This window comes from Gallinula chloropus (genome assembly GCF_964237585.1).
Source record: "Gallinula chloropus genome assembly, chromosome: 19".
Classification (NCBI taxonomy): Eukaryota; Metazoa; Chordata; class Aves; order Gruiformes; family Rallidae; genus Gallinula; species Gallinula chloropus.
Window position 1 is genome coordinate 8311906 of NC_140104.1, and position 16081 is coordinate 8327986.

The window sequence follows — 16081 nt, forward strand, 5'->3', positions numbered from 1 at the left end:
AGCCAGCCCCTGTGGGAAGGGAATCGAGTGAGTCCTCCTCTTTCAGAGCGAGGTGGTTCCACTTCATGGGAGTTTGTGTCAGTTTAAGTGGGACATTGTCTTTGGTGTTAGTAAATGCATAGAGTCCCATACCATTTGAGCCCTTCCATCTGTGAATTACATACCAGTTGTGTGGGGAGAAGCATATATTCCCAGTGGGTAAGTTTTAGCTTAGTATTGCTGGAGGCAAAAGATGGGAGTTGCCCTCTGTTGCTGTGCCATTCATTGTAAAATTCTGCCTTGTGCTACTGTTCCTGGGCCATTCAGTATGTCTCCTGTTCTCCAGCACAACTTTTGTGAGAAAAGGTCAAAGTTAAGGGAAGGCAGATTTGGTGGTTAAAGTGTCATGGTAGGACAGGAGCTCAGAGATGGGTATTTCCTGAATGCAACCCCCAGGGAGGCACAGCCCTTGCCTGCCTTCATTTTCTCACTGGTGAAATAGTGATAAACCCCACTCGTTCAGCAGGAACACTGAGAACCTAAATTAAACAAGGTTGGTGCGTATTGACAGGAAATGATTGAAGGTGCTGTAAGTGTGTGGGGTGGGAAGAAAACATGTGCTCTTGAGCTCTCTTCTGGTGGTGATGGAGGGGAGGAGAGTCCTTGATATATCCGATGCATGTATCAAAGTATTCCTCAATTCAGAGAGTATCTGCTAACATCTCTCCCTTGCATGTTAATAATTATTTTTAGGACCTCTGAGGCTCCTGAGATGTAAGGCTGCCTTCTGTAATGCTTTATGAGAAACTATTGCCTCCCTCCCTCTCCCTTTGAAGGACCCCATTGGTGAACATTGTAGATTTTGTATTGAATTTCCCGTAGATCTCTCCTGCATCTTTTTATGATAGCCGCCACACAGGATAGCTCTGCTGAATTTTCCTCCAAGATTATATTGGTTGTTCAGATTCTTCTCATAGTCTTTTTATCCCCCCCCCCCCCCCCCGCAACAGTCCTTCACATCCATACCAATGGCTTTACGTCATTCTGTTTCTTGTCCTGTATTTGTGAATCACAGTATCCGCTTGTAGCAGATACTTTATTGATTGTAGTTGAGCTTAATAGCAAAGCTGAAATGTGTCTTAAAGAAGTGCTGTTCCTGCAGCGTGATAAAAATGAATGCTATGAACAAGAATAAAACAACACATGCAACAATATCAACACCAAACTCCCTGTAATAGCTGGCAGGACTCACTATTCCTAGGAGATGAGAAACCCTCCTGGCTCAGGAGTTAAGTACAGTGGTTGTCCGTAGCCCTTCAGAATTGGCACAGCATGGGAGGGGATCTTCACACCGAATGGCCTTAACCTGAATTGGTGAGTAATAGGAGGTCTAAAGCATTAATGAGCTAGCCATGGGGATAAGTGGAAAGATGTGGGTAGAATCCAAGACTGGTTTGAGTTGGAAGAGCCCTCAAGGGGCTGGAAAATGCTCAGAGCTCTCCCCAGAAGCAGCCTTCTCCAGGCTGAACCAGCCCAGCTCTCCCAGCCTGGCTCCAGAGCAGAGGCACTCCAGCCCTTGGATCATCTCTGTGGTCTCCTCTGGACTTGCTCCAAAAACTCCATGTCCTCCTTGTCCTGGGGACCCCTGAGCTGGATGGAGCACTGCAGGGGGGTCTCCCCAGAGCAGGGCAGAGGGACAGAACACTCCACTACCCAGACCTGATGGTCCCAGTGCTGATGATGCAGCCCAGGACACGGTTGGCTTTCTGGGCTGTTTAGGGATTTATAAATTCACATTTAGCAATGAGGATCTGATCTGCTGTGACCTCCTGAATAGCAAAGGCCATATGATTTCCACTAATTAATTGTACTGCCTGGAGTACAATAACTCTGACTGAACAAGGACACAAAATTTAGGCAAGGTTTTAAGGGGGGGTTTCGGGTTTTTTGTGGCATTTTTTTCAATTAGGGAAAATTTGCCCTGTTTTTATGTGAATAATAAATTAATCCCCATTTTAAGGATATGCACCAGTCTAAATTTATCTGGGCTTTACCCATTGCATCTTGTTATTCACTTTCTTGTGAACAGCTTACAGAGGCTTTTTTGTGGAGAGAACTTTGAGAGTCTTCCTATTACTAAATTTTCAAAAGAGATGAGAATTGAAGTTCCAATCGTTTGGTGTCTACAGCCTATAAAATAGAGGGAGCCTCTACCCCTCCAAAAAGTCCCTGGTGAAATTCTGGGGCTCTGTATTCAGAGACAGCATCTCTGGAGAAAGCAGCGAATTACCCTGCGGCACCTGATGTGTCTCAGAACTGAACAGCACAGGCTGAGCAGTTTAAAATGCCTTTATGGACACTGAGGTTGTTTGTTGGGATCACGCAGATGGAAATCGAGTGTGGATTTCTGCCTGTGGGATAGCAGTGACCACAAAGATCAGAGACGTGAAGCTTCTGCTCCTGCTCAGCCTCCCATGGCTCCCTGTTTTCTCAGGCAGACTTGTGCTGTGCCACTCATCCCCTTCTATTTCTGTCCCTGCTTCCCTGGCAGAAGGTTTAAAGGGCAGCCCTGTGTTTTACGTTCAGGATGTCTCCTGGCTCTTCCATGGGGTTCCCCTTCAGGAGACAGAGTTTTTAACAGTGTGAGGGAGGCCTCAGTGCTGTTGCGGCCTCAGAGGGAACATAGAGGCCTCCTTGGTAGCACTCGGCGCTGTCTTAGCTACAGCCCCACTCAAACACAGTTGTTGCTGGCAAAACTCTTGTGCTTTCCCAGACTCGCCTGGGCAAGGATAATTTTTCGGAACGCTGTGCTAAAAGCCAGCTTTTCAAAGCAATCCCCTGCCTTGGCTGTGCCAGGCAATTTGCCACTGCTGATAACAGTCGCGGAGCCTCTGATATCATTTATGATACAGGAGTTTTTATCACCTGACTGGTGGTAGGTTAATGCAACAGAGGAAAAACCCCAAGTGCTTTTCTTCCACCCCTGCCAGGAGCACATTGGTGGTAAAACAAGGGCCTCTACTACTGAAAATAGTCAGTGAGTATTTATACTTGAGCATAAGAGGTTTGGGTGTTTGTGGAACTTGCCATCTTCCTGCTGGAAGTGTAACCCTGCATTTGAGCACCGTGAGCCCTGGGTTTTGCACACCACAGGCCTGCAGAAGGTGATACTGGAGGAGGAGCGTTTTCTCAGCACAGAGGCAGCACACCAGGGGTTGGGGGCTGATGGTGGGGGGCCCTCAGGAAGAGAGTGCTGGAGGGACCCGGCACAGGGAGGCGGTGAGGAGCAGCCCATACCTGGGTAGGTCCTTTGGGACATGGTACCACTGCTGGTGAAGGGGGAAGCCGCAGCAGCAGATTTTCCCTTGGGTGGCATCCCCCTGCCTGGGAATATTCTTACCTTCTCCAGCCACCCCATGAATAACCAACAGTGGAGTCCAGCTGATAAATCAGGGATATACAGTTATGCTTACCTCTGCGTAGGGAAACACAACTCCTGTTTTAAATCCAATTATTATAATTGCAGCATTCTGGAGTGGGGGGAGCAAAAAGCATTCATTTCCTAATAAGAGATTACAGATTCCAAATTACAGCATCATGTATGTCAAAACAGGAAATTTGAGGCAGGCAGGCCAAAGTGTGCCATTGTCTTTACAATTTATATTTACTTGCCATAGATTTAGAATAATCCTTCTCTTCCCTCAGGTCTAGCACAGACAATTTATAAATTGTACAAAAATGATAAAGGCGGCAATAAATAATGATAATAATAATATATAACAACTGTGTGAGTGATGAATTGTAAAACAGAGTGGAAAAGGGAATGAAACCACAGCACAGAAGCCAGTTTGTGGGGCTGAGCACACAGTCTGAGTTATTTTTCTGGCATTATGACAATGAGGAACATTTATGTGAGTTTGCAAACAGCTTACAACACAAATCATTTTGTTTCAGGTTATATTTACAGGGCTTAGTTAAGAGTTTTTTAGTATCCATTAAATGTTCAGAGGTTTATAGCTCAGCTGTTAAGGTCTTATCCCTAAGGATCAATTGTTTTGGGAATTATTATTATTATTATTTATACAATTCAGTTTAAATTGCTTACCCTAATGTAAAGATACAGATCTCAAGAGCTAAAAAGTTCTTGTTGTTTGGGATAGAAGAGGTGGCTTTTTGATTCTTTATTTTTGGTTTCAGATAATATTTCTACAACTCTTTTATCCCACAAATCAATTGTGTGTCTCCTCGTGTGTGTTTCACTAGCCATTTTGTGCTCAGAGATGCTGCAGCCCGTAACAGAGAACAGCCCCCGTGCAGTGGTACTGATACTGTATAGCTGCTTGTTTCTGTAATTTAAAATGAAAATAATTTTCAGTTGAAATTATATCATTTGCTCTAGGTTGTGCTATTCAGGTGCTGGAAGATGAGATCTATATTGAAAATATTTATGATGTGTCTAGGGCCTGGTCGAAGTCTTAATGCTTTTTCTTCTCTCCTTATTCTTCTTATTCTATTTATGAATTTTGGGCTTTGTAAGAAAAATCCCTATTATGCTGGACACTTTATAAAAATGTACAGTGAAAGGTAACTGAATCTTAAGGAGCATGCCACTTAGTAGCCCAACTAGATGAAAAGCAGAGGGTCGACAGAAGAAGAGGCTGAGTGACTTGCCCGAGGTGATTCTGATAGCCAGTGACAGAGGTGGACCTTCCGAGCCCTAGCCCAAAGCTCTCTCTCCTCCATCATATTGCTTTTCAACCTACAATGGAATATTCTTGGTGGGAGGTGACTCAGACCCAGAGTGTTACTGGATCCCTACCAGTTGGGTAGATATGGAGGGTTAAGAACCTGCCACACAGGAAGAAGGTCTAACGAGCTGTGTGATGGTTGTATTTCATAGACAGAGGAACATTTCAGCCAACTGAACTGTGTGTCTTACGAAAGAATATTTTAACTTCTCAGAAGGCACCTATCTGTGGAATTAATGCAGTGACTGTTCTTATTTATATCCTTTTCTATTGTATCAAGCTTCCTTTGTGACAGTATTTCCTGGCTGATTCTTGTTTAATTCTAAATATTCATGACGTTAATTCTGTTTGAGTCTTACGCTGCTATCTGAGACAACATGTCAACATTTTTATGACAAACTACTGTATCCATTGCATTCAGTGGAGTCCCCGAGGAACCAGTTTGCTGTGGCTGACTATCAATCTCTGATTGAAACCCTGATTGACACCAATAAAAGCTTGGTAATTCTCATTTGCCCATTTAAAATGATCCAAACAGCTCAATAGCTATCCAAGAGTGTTTTTAGCCTCTACATAATTCATCATCTAAATTAGTTTGCTGCTTTAACTTCTAATTTTGGAATATCAGAACTTTTCCATTAGGTCAATAGAACAGTTACTCTCTTTCTGCCCTTTACTCTCATGCTGCAATCCCACAGGACCCCAGGCTCCTTTTGGGCTCTGGAGCAGCATCTTTCCATCCTCTTTGCTTCCTGCCATAACCCTTTTTGTGGATTATTCTTTTTACTTTTTACTTGGCTGTATGAAGTGTGAGCTCTGGACCTTACACGATCTGTAATACTCAGTTCCATGCAGCAGAAAACAAGTTGTTGGCTCCAACCTATTGATTCCGTTTTCAAAGTTAACTCAGCCCTCACTTAGTTTTTTGTCTTGTAATTTCTATTTCTGGCACCGATGAAGGAAGGAAGAAACTCTCAGACCCCAGGCTGTGAATGTAAAGCTGACAGTAAAAAAAAAAAAAAAAAACAACCAAAAAAACCCCAAAGAACATTCAAGAGGAGTTCTTTGTGAGATACCGAGGTCAAAATTTGGCCATCTGGCAGTTAGGAACAGACATGTGTGAAGGCACGCCAGGCACCTGCTGAAGGCAGATCTGCACTAGCAAAGTCTTCAAAGGTTTGCTCGCTGCTGCTCAGCCATTGCATGGGTTTCATTTGTAGCTTCTCTTATCGAGCACAATTTCTAAATGAGGATGGTTGCTTCACTTTAAGGACGTACAAATGACTTGCCCTCACCTGTCAAGCATGATCCTTGTATTTTACCAGGCCCATTATGAACGCAATCTTTCTGTCGAAAATTTGCATACCTCCTTTCTTGAAAAGTAATGACAGCAATTTCTTTCCCTCCGCTCACTTTCTGAGTGTCTCATTTAACAGCACCTGTGAAACCGACAGGCGCAGAGATGAGAAGTGAAAGAGAGCAGTTGATTAAATCATCATCAAGTCGGGCCTCAGAAAGTCAATTCTGCTTCCCGTCTGCAATGATATCCTTTTATCTTAAAGTAATGAGCTATGGCACTTTTGCATCGGGTAATGCGATAAGTTCTATTAGCATGTTCCATTTGCTTCACAAGCAAGGGCAAGTCATTTCAGCAAGCTCATATCACTGCAATCAAAGCAATTGGCTTCACAGGCAGAGAAGAAAGAGGAAAGGCTCAGGGTGATTTTTATGGATCACAACACAGTGGAAAAAATAGATTCTTGTATTATTTTAACCCGTAGCATGCTTTGCTTCTTGTCCATCAGGATATTTTGATTTCATTAGCCTGTGAGTACCTGGAAAACTCAAATTCCAAACTGCACCCATGAGCTAGGGCCAGGAGTTCTGGAAAATAGGAGTATTTTCTTACACAGATGCACTGGCAGGTACACTACTACTCACTGACTTCATTAAACACTGATTAGTTTAAGTCTTTGCTATCGACTTCGTCCAGTGGTTTAAATGTGCATTTTTATTATTATTTACTAGTAGTTATTTTTTGAACCCTAAGATAGTACTTGTCAGGTGAGAGGATGATACAAACAACATTACACGCTGCAAATGGTTGTCATCAGTTGAGTGCATGCTAAAAATAACGCTACATACTGCAAATTGTCTCCAGTCAGAAAGGCAGGTAAGGAGGCAGTGAATGTACATTCCAACTCCCAGAGCAAAGGCACATCATCTTTTTTTCATATAAAGCATGGAGGAACTGAGGCAGGGAGTCCATCCTCCTTCTGCAAGAGAGAATGACTTAGAATTGAGCTCCAGTTAGGTCTGCATCCAACAGCTGCTTGATGCCCAGTTAGCCTAGTGGAATTTGGATGCCTGACTTGCAGCAGGCACTTTGTGAAGATGCTGAGCTCAGTAGCTCGTGGCATCGTTAGCTTTCTAATGGGACATCTGGAAAACCCATTTAATCTTGCGCTGACACTGGTGGGAGCATCATCTTGTTCTTTTGGGGATGGCTGGATCGGGCCTTAAGCACTTGTGGGATCATTGAGCAATGCCACTGTACGGAAGCCATCGGGAGTGATAACTGGGGCAAAGAAGTTCACTTTTCCAAGAACCACAGTAACTCACCAATCTCAGCTCAGTTTCCAGGGAGCAAAGGAAAACGTGTTTCTTACAGGGCTGGTCTCTCTGCATCTTTCTCTGGGGCTGTGCCTGGAGGTGCCTGCACATGCCAGTGCTGTTTCCCTTGGGTGACAGCAAGCCCCGGGCAGACAGGCAGGACAGAGGGCTGCAGATCAGTCCCTGTCAGCCTACAGGGCTCCTGCTGCCTCCCCAGCCACGCACAGGAAGCCTCCCAGTCTCTCCCATTCACACATCGCTGCTAGCTTTCTCCTTTGAGTGATATCCCTGGGAATACAGGCATCAACACAACAGAATCGAACCTTCAAACAGGACGTGTTTAGCTGTCTCTCTGGAGCAAAATGCCCTTTTGCTTTACAAATGAGCTTCCCCATGTCTCCTAGGAGCATGTACATCACTCACCAGTTGCCACTCCCATATAAATATAAGGTGGATCTTTATCATGGAGTGTAACATAATCTAGTGTTTTCATTTTAATACTCAAAATATGATTATTTCTTCTCAAACCCTTGTTTTGTTGATGGTAGAGCTAGAAGAAGCCACTAATTGTGTCGTTTTGCTCTATAAAACAATCATAAAAGTCCTGGGAGTGAGGGTATAAAAAGACTTACAGCTGAAAGTGGCTCTGAGTTCTGAATATTTTTCCTGTAAGAGGCCAAGATAACTTTAAATGTCCAAGACTGATACATTTCATCTGAAGTAGTTTGGATAAAATGGAATTCAGATTAGAGGTCAACATTGCAATCTTTTGTCCAGACTAAGGTAATTTGTGTAAAATGGGACTTTTCTGTGAATAATCCGTAATTTTAGCTTTTGAGAAAGCAGACCTTAAACTTCTCAGACCATCTCTGTTTCAGAGTCATTCCTTACAGTGAATCACTGTGGATAATGGTGAAGAATTGCTAAGCAGACTGTGATGTTAACCAATTTGCGAGATGCTATATATAAGATTCCTTGGCAAGGAGCTCCATGCTGAATGCTACTTCCAGGCAAAGTCAGAGATAGGAAAGAAAAAAGTGAAATTCTTGCTCTTAGTTTCTTTGTGACTCTGCCTGTCTCCATTTCATCAATTAGAAAATTGCCCATTTATTCCCTGTCTGTGTCTCCTTTCATCTAGGAGATGTTTTTTCTCCTTTTTTCTTGGAAGCAAAGGTCTAATTGTATAGCTAAAATATCATCTTTGCCCTTTCCAGGGCTGTCAGTTTGTCATTGGCGGATAGATGGACAAGAATATTGTAAATGTCAGTGTGAACATGGCTGAGGTCTGGGTTTTCCCTCATTTTCTTCAGATTTCTTTTCAGCAGACAGATGAGTAGAATCACTTTGTTCAGCGCTGGCGTTTCAGCAGCACTGACTCCTTTGGTGGCAATGATAAATGGATCCAAGATATGAAATAGCTGTTCCAGCAAAGTCCATTGAGCAGAATAGAGAACAATGCCCTCCTCAATGTCATTGTACATGATATATTCAATGATTGCCACTTTTTGCACAAGAATGTGTTCAATCAGCAAGGTACACAGAAATCCATAGCGTTGCTTGAGCCTGAATGAGCTGGTGAGGTGTCACAGACCTTTACTCAGCTTGATTTGGACCAGACTCTCTCAAGCTATTAAAATGGGCTCAAATTATAACTCTAACCTCATGGGGTGTGTGATTTTTGAGATGTGGCATTGGGATCAGTCTCATTCTGCGGGTGCTGCTGGAGACATGCTGTGCATTTTGACTTGTGCTCTTCCCAGCTGGGGCAGGGGATTTGGGAGGTACAGTTATTCTTTAGCCCAATCCTCACTTTTCCTCTTCTACAGGAGCAATTAAACCTCCAATGGGAACTGGAAAGTTCTTTTTCCACTTCCTGCTGCAGTTCTGTGTGTCCATACTCCATATCGCAGGGAATGCATCTTACTCTTTCACAGCCCAGACTGGAGCAGTAATCGGGAAGGTTTAAGCTGGGGCTTTCAGTTTCATGGATACAAAGATTTTAGGAGCTTGTATGTTCCCTCCTCACCTAGGGTTGATTTCAGGAATAACTATTTGGATTGTGATTGCAGTGTGCATATGAAGATGCAGGTTTGTAGCTCACTGACTCTGCTTAGCGCTTCAAGCATGAGGTTGCAGGAACACTGCAAAAGGAAGCTCGAAGGTTTGGCATGTGGCTGTCAGGTGACGTGGTGGCTGGAAACCTGCACACCTTGTTATTACAGGTGTCTGAACAGTTCGGTAACTTTGGCCACTTGGAACAAGTCATTGTCAGTCTGGTCTCAATATTCTTTCTGATTATATAGAAATCATGAGCAACTTTATCACTTCTATGTGTCCTCTAAGACTCCTACCTGCAGAGCTAGCTTTGAATGAGCTTTTTATGTCTCTTGCTTTGGATTTGGGTTGTAGTGCTGTAGGTCCTTTGGGAAGACTCTTTAAGATTCCCTTCTGCCAGACTTCCAAAAGCGTAAACCAGCCGTTTCCAAGGATCCTCTGAGGGATCCATCAGGCTGCGGTTTGAAAACATCCCACAGCATCTCGTGCCTTGCTTGTTGGGAAACTTGGCTGTATGTGGGAGCTGTGGGCAGTTTTGCTAATCTGGCTTTCATTTCAGTGCCCAAAGGAGAGCTGAGGACTCCGTGGTTGGGTCAGGGTTCGATAATGTGGGCCAACTTTTGAAAATTCGGCTCTGGGCTCTTCACAAGCCTGGCCCTGGGTGACTGTAATCAGTCACAACTTGTGTTCAATGTGGAGACTGTAAGTGACTTGAGCCTGAGAATCAGAGAAAGAAGCCTCTGTTCATTCAGGTGTAAAATGTGTCTGCAGCCTCCTTGTCCTGATTTGTCACATTATCACTCGCAGCTTCCACTGAAGCCACTTGCAGTTATCCAGAAATCAGGTCACGCTATCTCTGACTGGTATTTTGGATTCCCAGTTATTTGCAGAGTATTCCAATGCAGCGTGTGCATGGTACCATGGTTTCCTGAAAGAAGCCATGGGAGAACACTGAAAAAGGGTTTTTTTGGTAATAGGCACAAAATACTGAACCTCAGCTCAAAGCAGAAGGTGGCACAGAGCATTTGGATCCCTTCAGTTCCAAAACAGCCTGATGTTCTGAGAACCACAAAGCACTTGGATCGTTTGACTCTTTTTCTGTGGCCCTGGAAGGTAGGGAAATGCTGGAGGAATTGAACAAGCAATGGAGACTCGAGTCTTCAAATTGACCGGTAATTCTGAATAACCAACTTCACGGTTGTCAGCTTTAGTTTCCAAGACATGTTCTCCAGAAGTGGTTAACAGCAAGGCTGCAGAAGACAGAAACACCATGTACTTTAGCACCTCTGGGAAGAAAATGCATCCAGAAATGTAAACGAACACATCAGTGGAAGGGCCCCTGGGGAATATGTGTGCAAGTGCAGTGCCCAGAGTGCCTGAGCAGCAAACCCACAGAATCACAGAATGTGAGAGGTTGGAAGGGACCTCGGAAGCTCATCTAGTCCAACCCCCCTTCCAGAGCAGGATCACCTAAACTAAATCCCACAGGAATGCATCCAGGCGGGTTTGAATGTCTCCAGAGAAGGAGACTCCTCAGCCTCTCTGGCAGCCTGTCCCAGGGCTCCGTCGACCTCACAGTGAAAAGGTTCCTCCTTATATTCACATGGAACTTCCTCTGCTCCAGCTTGCACCCATTGCCCCTTGTCCTGTCACTGGCCATCACTGAGAAGAGCCTGGCTCCGGCCTCCTGACTCTCACCCTTTACATATTTACAAACATCGATGAGGTCACCCCTCAGTCTCCTCTTCTCCAGGCTAAAGAGACCCAGCCCCCTCAGCCTGTCCCTTTTGTCATCTTGGTGGCACTGCGCTGAGCTCTTTCAAGTAGTTCCCTGTCCTTCTTGAACTGTGGGTGCCCAGAACAAGAAGAGGGAAAGAGTTTTGCTGCTCAGGCTGGAAACTGAACTGGTCTTCTTGGAGTTAGCCTTGCATGTCTATTTTCTGATTCTTTCCATGAACCGGAGGAAATCCACATCTTTAATCTTCAGGGGAAATTCAGCTTAACATGGATGTGCTGAAGGGGCCCACGCGATGTTCATGCCTGCACACAAACACACAGCTATACATGCTGTGTGTGTATAAATACACCCCTGGTCATGTGTGTCAAGTCCTTTCCCCCTGTCCCTCCTCTTTTTCTTTCCTACAGCTTATCCCTAAAATTCTGCCTCTGGAGCGGGACAGCACTGCTGGACAGTGGGTGTGCTTCCCTCACACCCCACCGACAGAACCTCTTTATGAGTGAAATAGATGCTGTGTGTGTGCAGGACTCCTGGCATTTTACAAAGTCTATCTGGAGCCAGGCTAGGCAAACGTTGGGAGCTGTTTGCTGAGTGCATTTATTGCCTTTGCATAATTTATGAGCTGGAGGGGTTTGACCATCATTCGTCTCTGCCAGAGGCTGGCACTGAGGGCTCTGGAGGATGGAGCTGTAAATTGGATGGTGAGCTCCTGCTGAGCTCCCAGCAAAGTCCTCGGGTCAGTATGGGAATTTAATACCAGGAATGGAACGGTTTTCTCAGAGTGCCATGTGGGCCTCCGTGCAGCAGAGGCTTTTTTGGCAGCCACAGTGACTGGCCAAATCACGAAGCTGTCAGTCACTGGGCATGTTGTGAAGGGAGCCTGAGCATTTTTAATCGGCTTGGCATCCGTGCTGCTTCCATAATGGACACCAGTAGGTCTCAGTCCTTCGCCATATGCTTAACTCTGGAGACAAGGTGCTTCTGGGTATAGCAGTAATTATTTGATGCAGAATTAAGCGGACCTTGAAATTAGAACTGGACCGTCGGAAATCAGGAGGCTTAACACTTTGATGGCAAAAACTTCCCACCGACATCGCTCTGCAGGCTTTCTCTGCACATTCACTCAGATGCAGGGAGCTGTTTTGCTGGGAAATTCAGATGTCACTGCTGGCAAGTACTCTTCTCCCCAGGTACCTCCACACTGCAGAAAACACAAAACCCTGAGCTCTTTCCAAGCTTATGAGTCGGGAAAAACTTAATCCACAGCAGAGGAGAGAGACCTTAAGGCAGACAAAAACTGGTGGGGGAAGGAGAGGCTGCAAAGTGCTGTGCCCACAGCTGGGGTGCAGGACATGTGCACGTGTGCCCCAGCTGTGGAAGTGGCTGGCACAATAAAACCCTCTGAACCCTGCCGCCAAAGGCAATTGTTCTTGCCTGCTTATATGTCTACCTTTTACTCCCTTTCTCTCTCTGTTTGGATTCACGTATTACAAAGAGGACTTGTACTGGAGTATGTCTGGAGGGTGGGCAGAGGACACAAACCAATGGTACAAGTGGTTCTGGGTTCCCTGTTGTGAATCACAGAAGATGTGATATACACAATAATGCATCCTACCATACAGTGCACCCAGTGAGGGCACCCAGGAGCCACTAGGCACTCCAGGCCATGGCCAAGCAGTGGAAGGAAGAAAGTGCTGCCGCCCAAAAGCTGGATTTTCCCAGCACCAAAGCAGACATGGGAGATGGGAAACCTTTGCAACATGCTGCAATCCTCATGCGTACAAACCTGTGTGTGTTTGCTCTGTTGTGCATGTAGGGCCTTGCTTTGCAGCCGTACTCACCTCCTGCCAAAGCTCATACGTGTAGCCACGTGGAAGTCGAATGGATAGAATTTACAGGGTGAGGGCATGAGTACTGCATAGAAATACTGTGTTGTTCTAGGAATGGGCAGTTTCCCTTTGTTCACTCTCTGCATTAACTTGATCATTGTGTGAGGGTGTCAAAATGCATAGAATCACAGAATGTGTGAGGTTAGAAGGGACCATTAGAGGTCATCTAGTCCAACCACCCTGCAGTGAGCAGGAACATCTTCACTAGATCAGGTCGCTCAGAACCCCATCAAGTCTGACCTTGAATGTCCCCAGGGATGGGGCCTCCATCACCTCTCTGGGCAACCTGTTCCAGTGATCCACCACCCTCATATTAAAGAACTTTTTCTTAATGTCCAACCTAAATCTCTCTTTTTCTAGTTTAAAATCATCCTCCCTTGTCCCATCGCTCCATGCCCTCGGGGACAGTTCTTCCCCAGCTTTCCTACAGGCCCCTTTCAGGGACTGGAAGGCCACTATAAGGTCCCCTCTGCAGCCTTCTCTTCTCCAGGCTGAACCAGCCCAACTCTCTCAACCTGTCTTCACAGGAGAGGTGCTCCAGCCCTTTGATCATTTTTGTGGCCTCCTCTGGGCACGCTCCAACAGGTCCATGTCCTTCTTTTTCTGAGGCCTCCAGAGCTGGACACAGTGCTCCAGGTGAGGTCTCACCAGAGTAGAGTAGAAGGGCTAAAACTGCTTCAGATCTTCATGTTACCTCTTGTTTGTTACCAGAGTATTTAGATGCAACTAGTGCTATATAAATCATTTCAGTTATTAAATAAATCTGACTTCAGTTTCTGTTTGGAATTATCTGAAAGCAGATTGTCATTTTATCACCTCTTTGTTCCCTTTCAAATTATTTGAAAAAATACCTAGAAATAGACACAAGCTTTAATTTGTTAGTGTGTAGCTCATGGGTGTGGGGAGGGCACCTTTTCACTCCCTGTACACATGGAGACGAGGAAAAAGCCAGTGAAACAAAAGTTACAGTTAAAGAACATACAGAAGGTGACTTGATTTGTGTGGATGGGATGTGTGCATTTGGCTATGCCTGTTCCCTTCCTGTGGTGTAGATGACCTTTGGGATTCACAAAGTAGAACTAATTTTACAGCAGTTTGGAAAATATGAAAATCCTCAGGGACGTATTAAACAGGCCCCCAAATGCAGAAGGGGCTTACTTGAGCACTGCAACACTTAACACACTCGGCTAGTCCTTGGTTTAGGAGAGCCTGGATCTCCTCTTTGGTGATCTAACACTTTCCTTTGAAACACCTGTAATTACACCTGCTCAGGTGTGAGTTCATCCATGACCGATACAGCCATCTCAGTCCTCTGGAATCAAACAGTGCAGCTAAAACAACCAAATAGAAGGAGCTATTTCCTCCTTCTTCTGCTGGGGTCGTCATGTGTGACTACTCCACAGTTACCCAGAATTAGGTGGGATCAGTCAAATCTGTGACTGAGAGAAGCAGGTAGGTGCCAGTGAGTTGCGTGGTCCTTATGGTCCCGTTCCCAGAACAGCTTTGGACTGCTAGCAAAGGTGGTTTGTGTTTCTGATGCTTGTCTGTACTGAAGCTGAATTCAACTCATAGTTCTACATAGTAAAAGTTACTAAAAGTCAAGCAATGGTACTTGCTAAATAGCAAGAATGTTACTGTTGAGGGTTTTAGAGTACTAGGAGTGTTTACTGAGGTACAGAGAACCTGTGTGGATCGATTAATTTGGCATGGCCTTGCTTCCACTGTGATCTCTGAATTCTTTCGTTCAGCAACAGTAAGTGGAGACAGAGGGTAAACCCACCAAGTAGACCTGGAGTAAAATGGCAGTATGGTATCCTTGCAAAAGCTTCTTTTCTGGGCTAGGAAAACCTAAGCCATCTCCATGCCCTCTTGGCGAAGCCTTTGGAGCCTGTGTATTGGCAGGTGGAAAGGGAAATAATACTGTTCATCAGAAGAAAACAAGCCAACCCTCTAATAGTGATTTTTCCTTTTCCCCGATCCTGTTTGGTACTGTAACTGTGCTCATGCACCATCAGGGCCGTGTGAACCAGCTAACAGAGGGCATTGAGGTGGCTCTTGTACTGTTCTCTGTGCCATTTTTTCATGAGTCAAACATAACAATGTATTGGCTTCAACAGCAGTGTGGGGGAAGATTCTCTTCTGCACAGCAACTGGGCTCTTTCCTAATGGTACCAGCTTTGATGCCACAGGATTTAGAAGTGTTGCATCCATCCTGTTCATAGAAATCTTTTTTATTATTATTATTATTTTTTGCTGTAGCAAGTTTCTCTTACCTGTTCTTTTCTCCTTTTTGTGTTTCAGTGTGACAGCGACAGTGATCAAGAAGAAAAGGTAAGAAAACGAATCAGTATGAGAGCAAAAATAATGTGTTGGATCTGTTGGATTCACTTGTTCCTATTGTTCTGTTATTTATTTGAGGTTTCTTTTTGGATTGATCTAAAACATTTCTATACAAAGAAAAGATTTTGTTTCCTTTAATTTAATTTTGGACTAGACTTCTAGGGAAAGAGAATTCTAATGAATATTTTGGAGGCTACACAGTTCACCTTCAAGCATATTGATGCCATGGTTTGTGTGGGTTGTTCCTGAGCACCAGTCTCAATGCAAACCCTTTCTATGGCTACCTTGTCCCTTGGGAAGTTCTAACAGTAACCAAATATGTTTGTAACCCTCACATTTGCACTTTTTGACAATTATTTAACTACTGTTACCACCTGGTTTGCTTTTTTCCAGGCAAGGGTCTTCCAATTCAAATTGAAGTGTTATGGTTGATAAGTACTGATTAATTTAGAAAATGTTCTTTAGGAGGAACATTTGGAAACTGCATTGAGTCCAGTGACTCAACTTACTGATAGTTATCTCAGTACCTGTGGATTTCTAAGTGGAAAAAGGGGAGAATATCATGCTGAAAGAGGGTCAGGCACTGGTCTCTAATGCTGTTTATTGTTTAGAAGGCTAATAGGAATGAGGAGCTACTGTTCACACAGATGCACGTTTTAATGTCTTATTTTGTGTTGTGAATGGACTAACATCTACCATTCTTCTTGGCAAAAGATGAA

General features: G+C 44.5%; 1 protein-coding gene across 2 annotated transcripts in view; it reads left to right on the forward strand.

Moving 5' to 3' along the window:
* AUTS2 (activator of transcription and developmental regulator AUTS2) overlaps positions 1-16081 on the forward strand; it is a gene marked incomplete at its 5' end in the record, with an annotated part of 774150 nt that overhangs the window by 523138 nt on the left and 234931 nt on the right. For both annotated transcript variants that reach the window (XM_084273147.1, XM_084273148.1), the window contains one exon: positions 15324-15353. In XM_084273147.1, coding sequence (XP_084129273.1) covers positions 15324-15353 — 30 coding nt within the window. The remainder of the gene's footprint in view (positions 1-15323; positions 15354-16081) is intronic.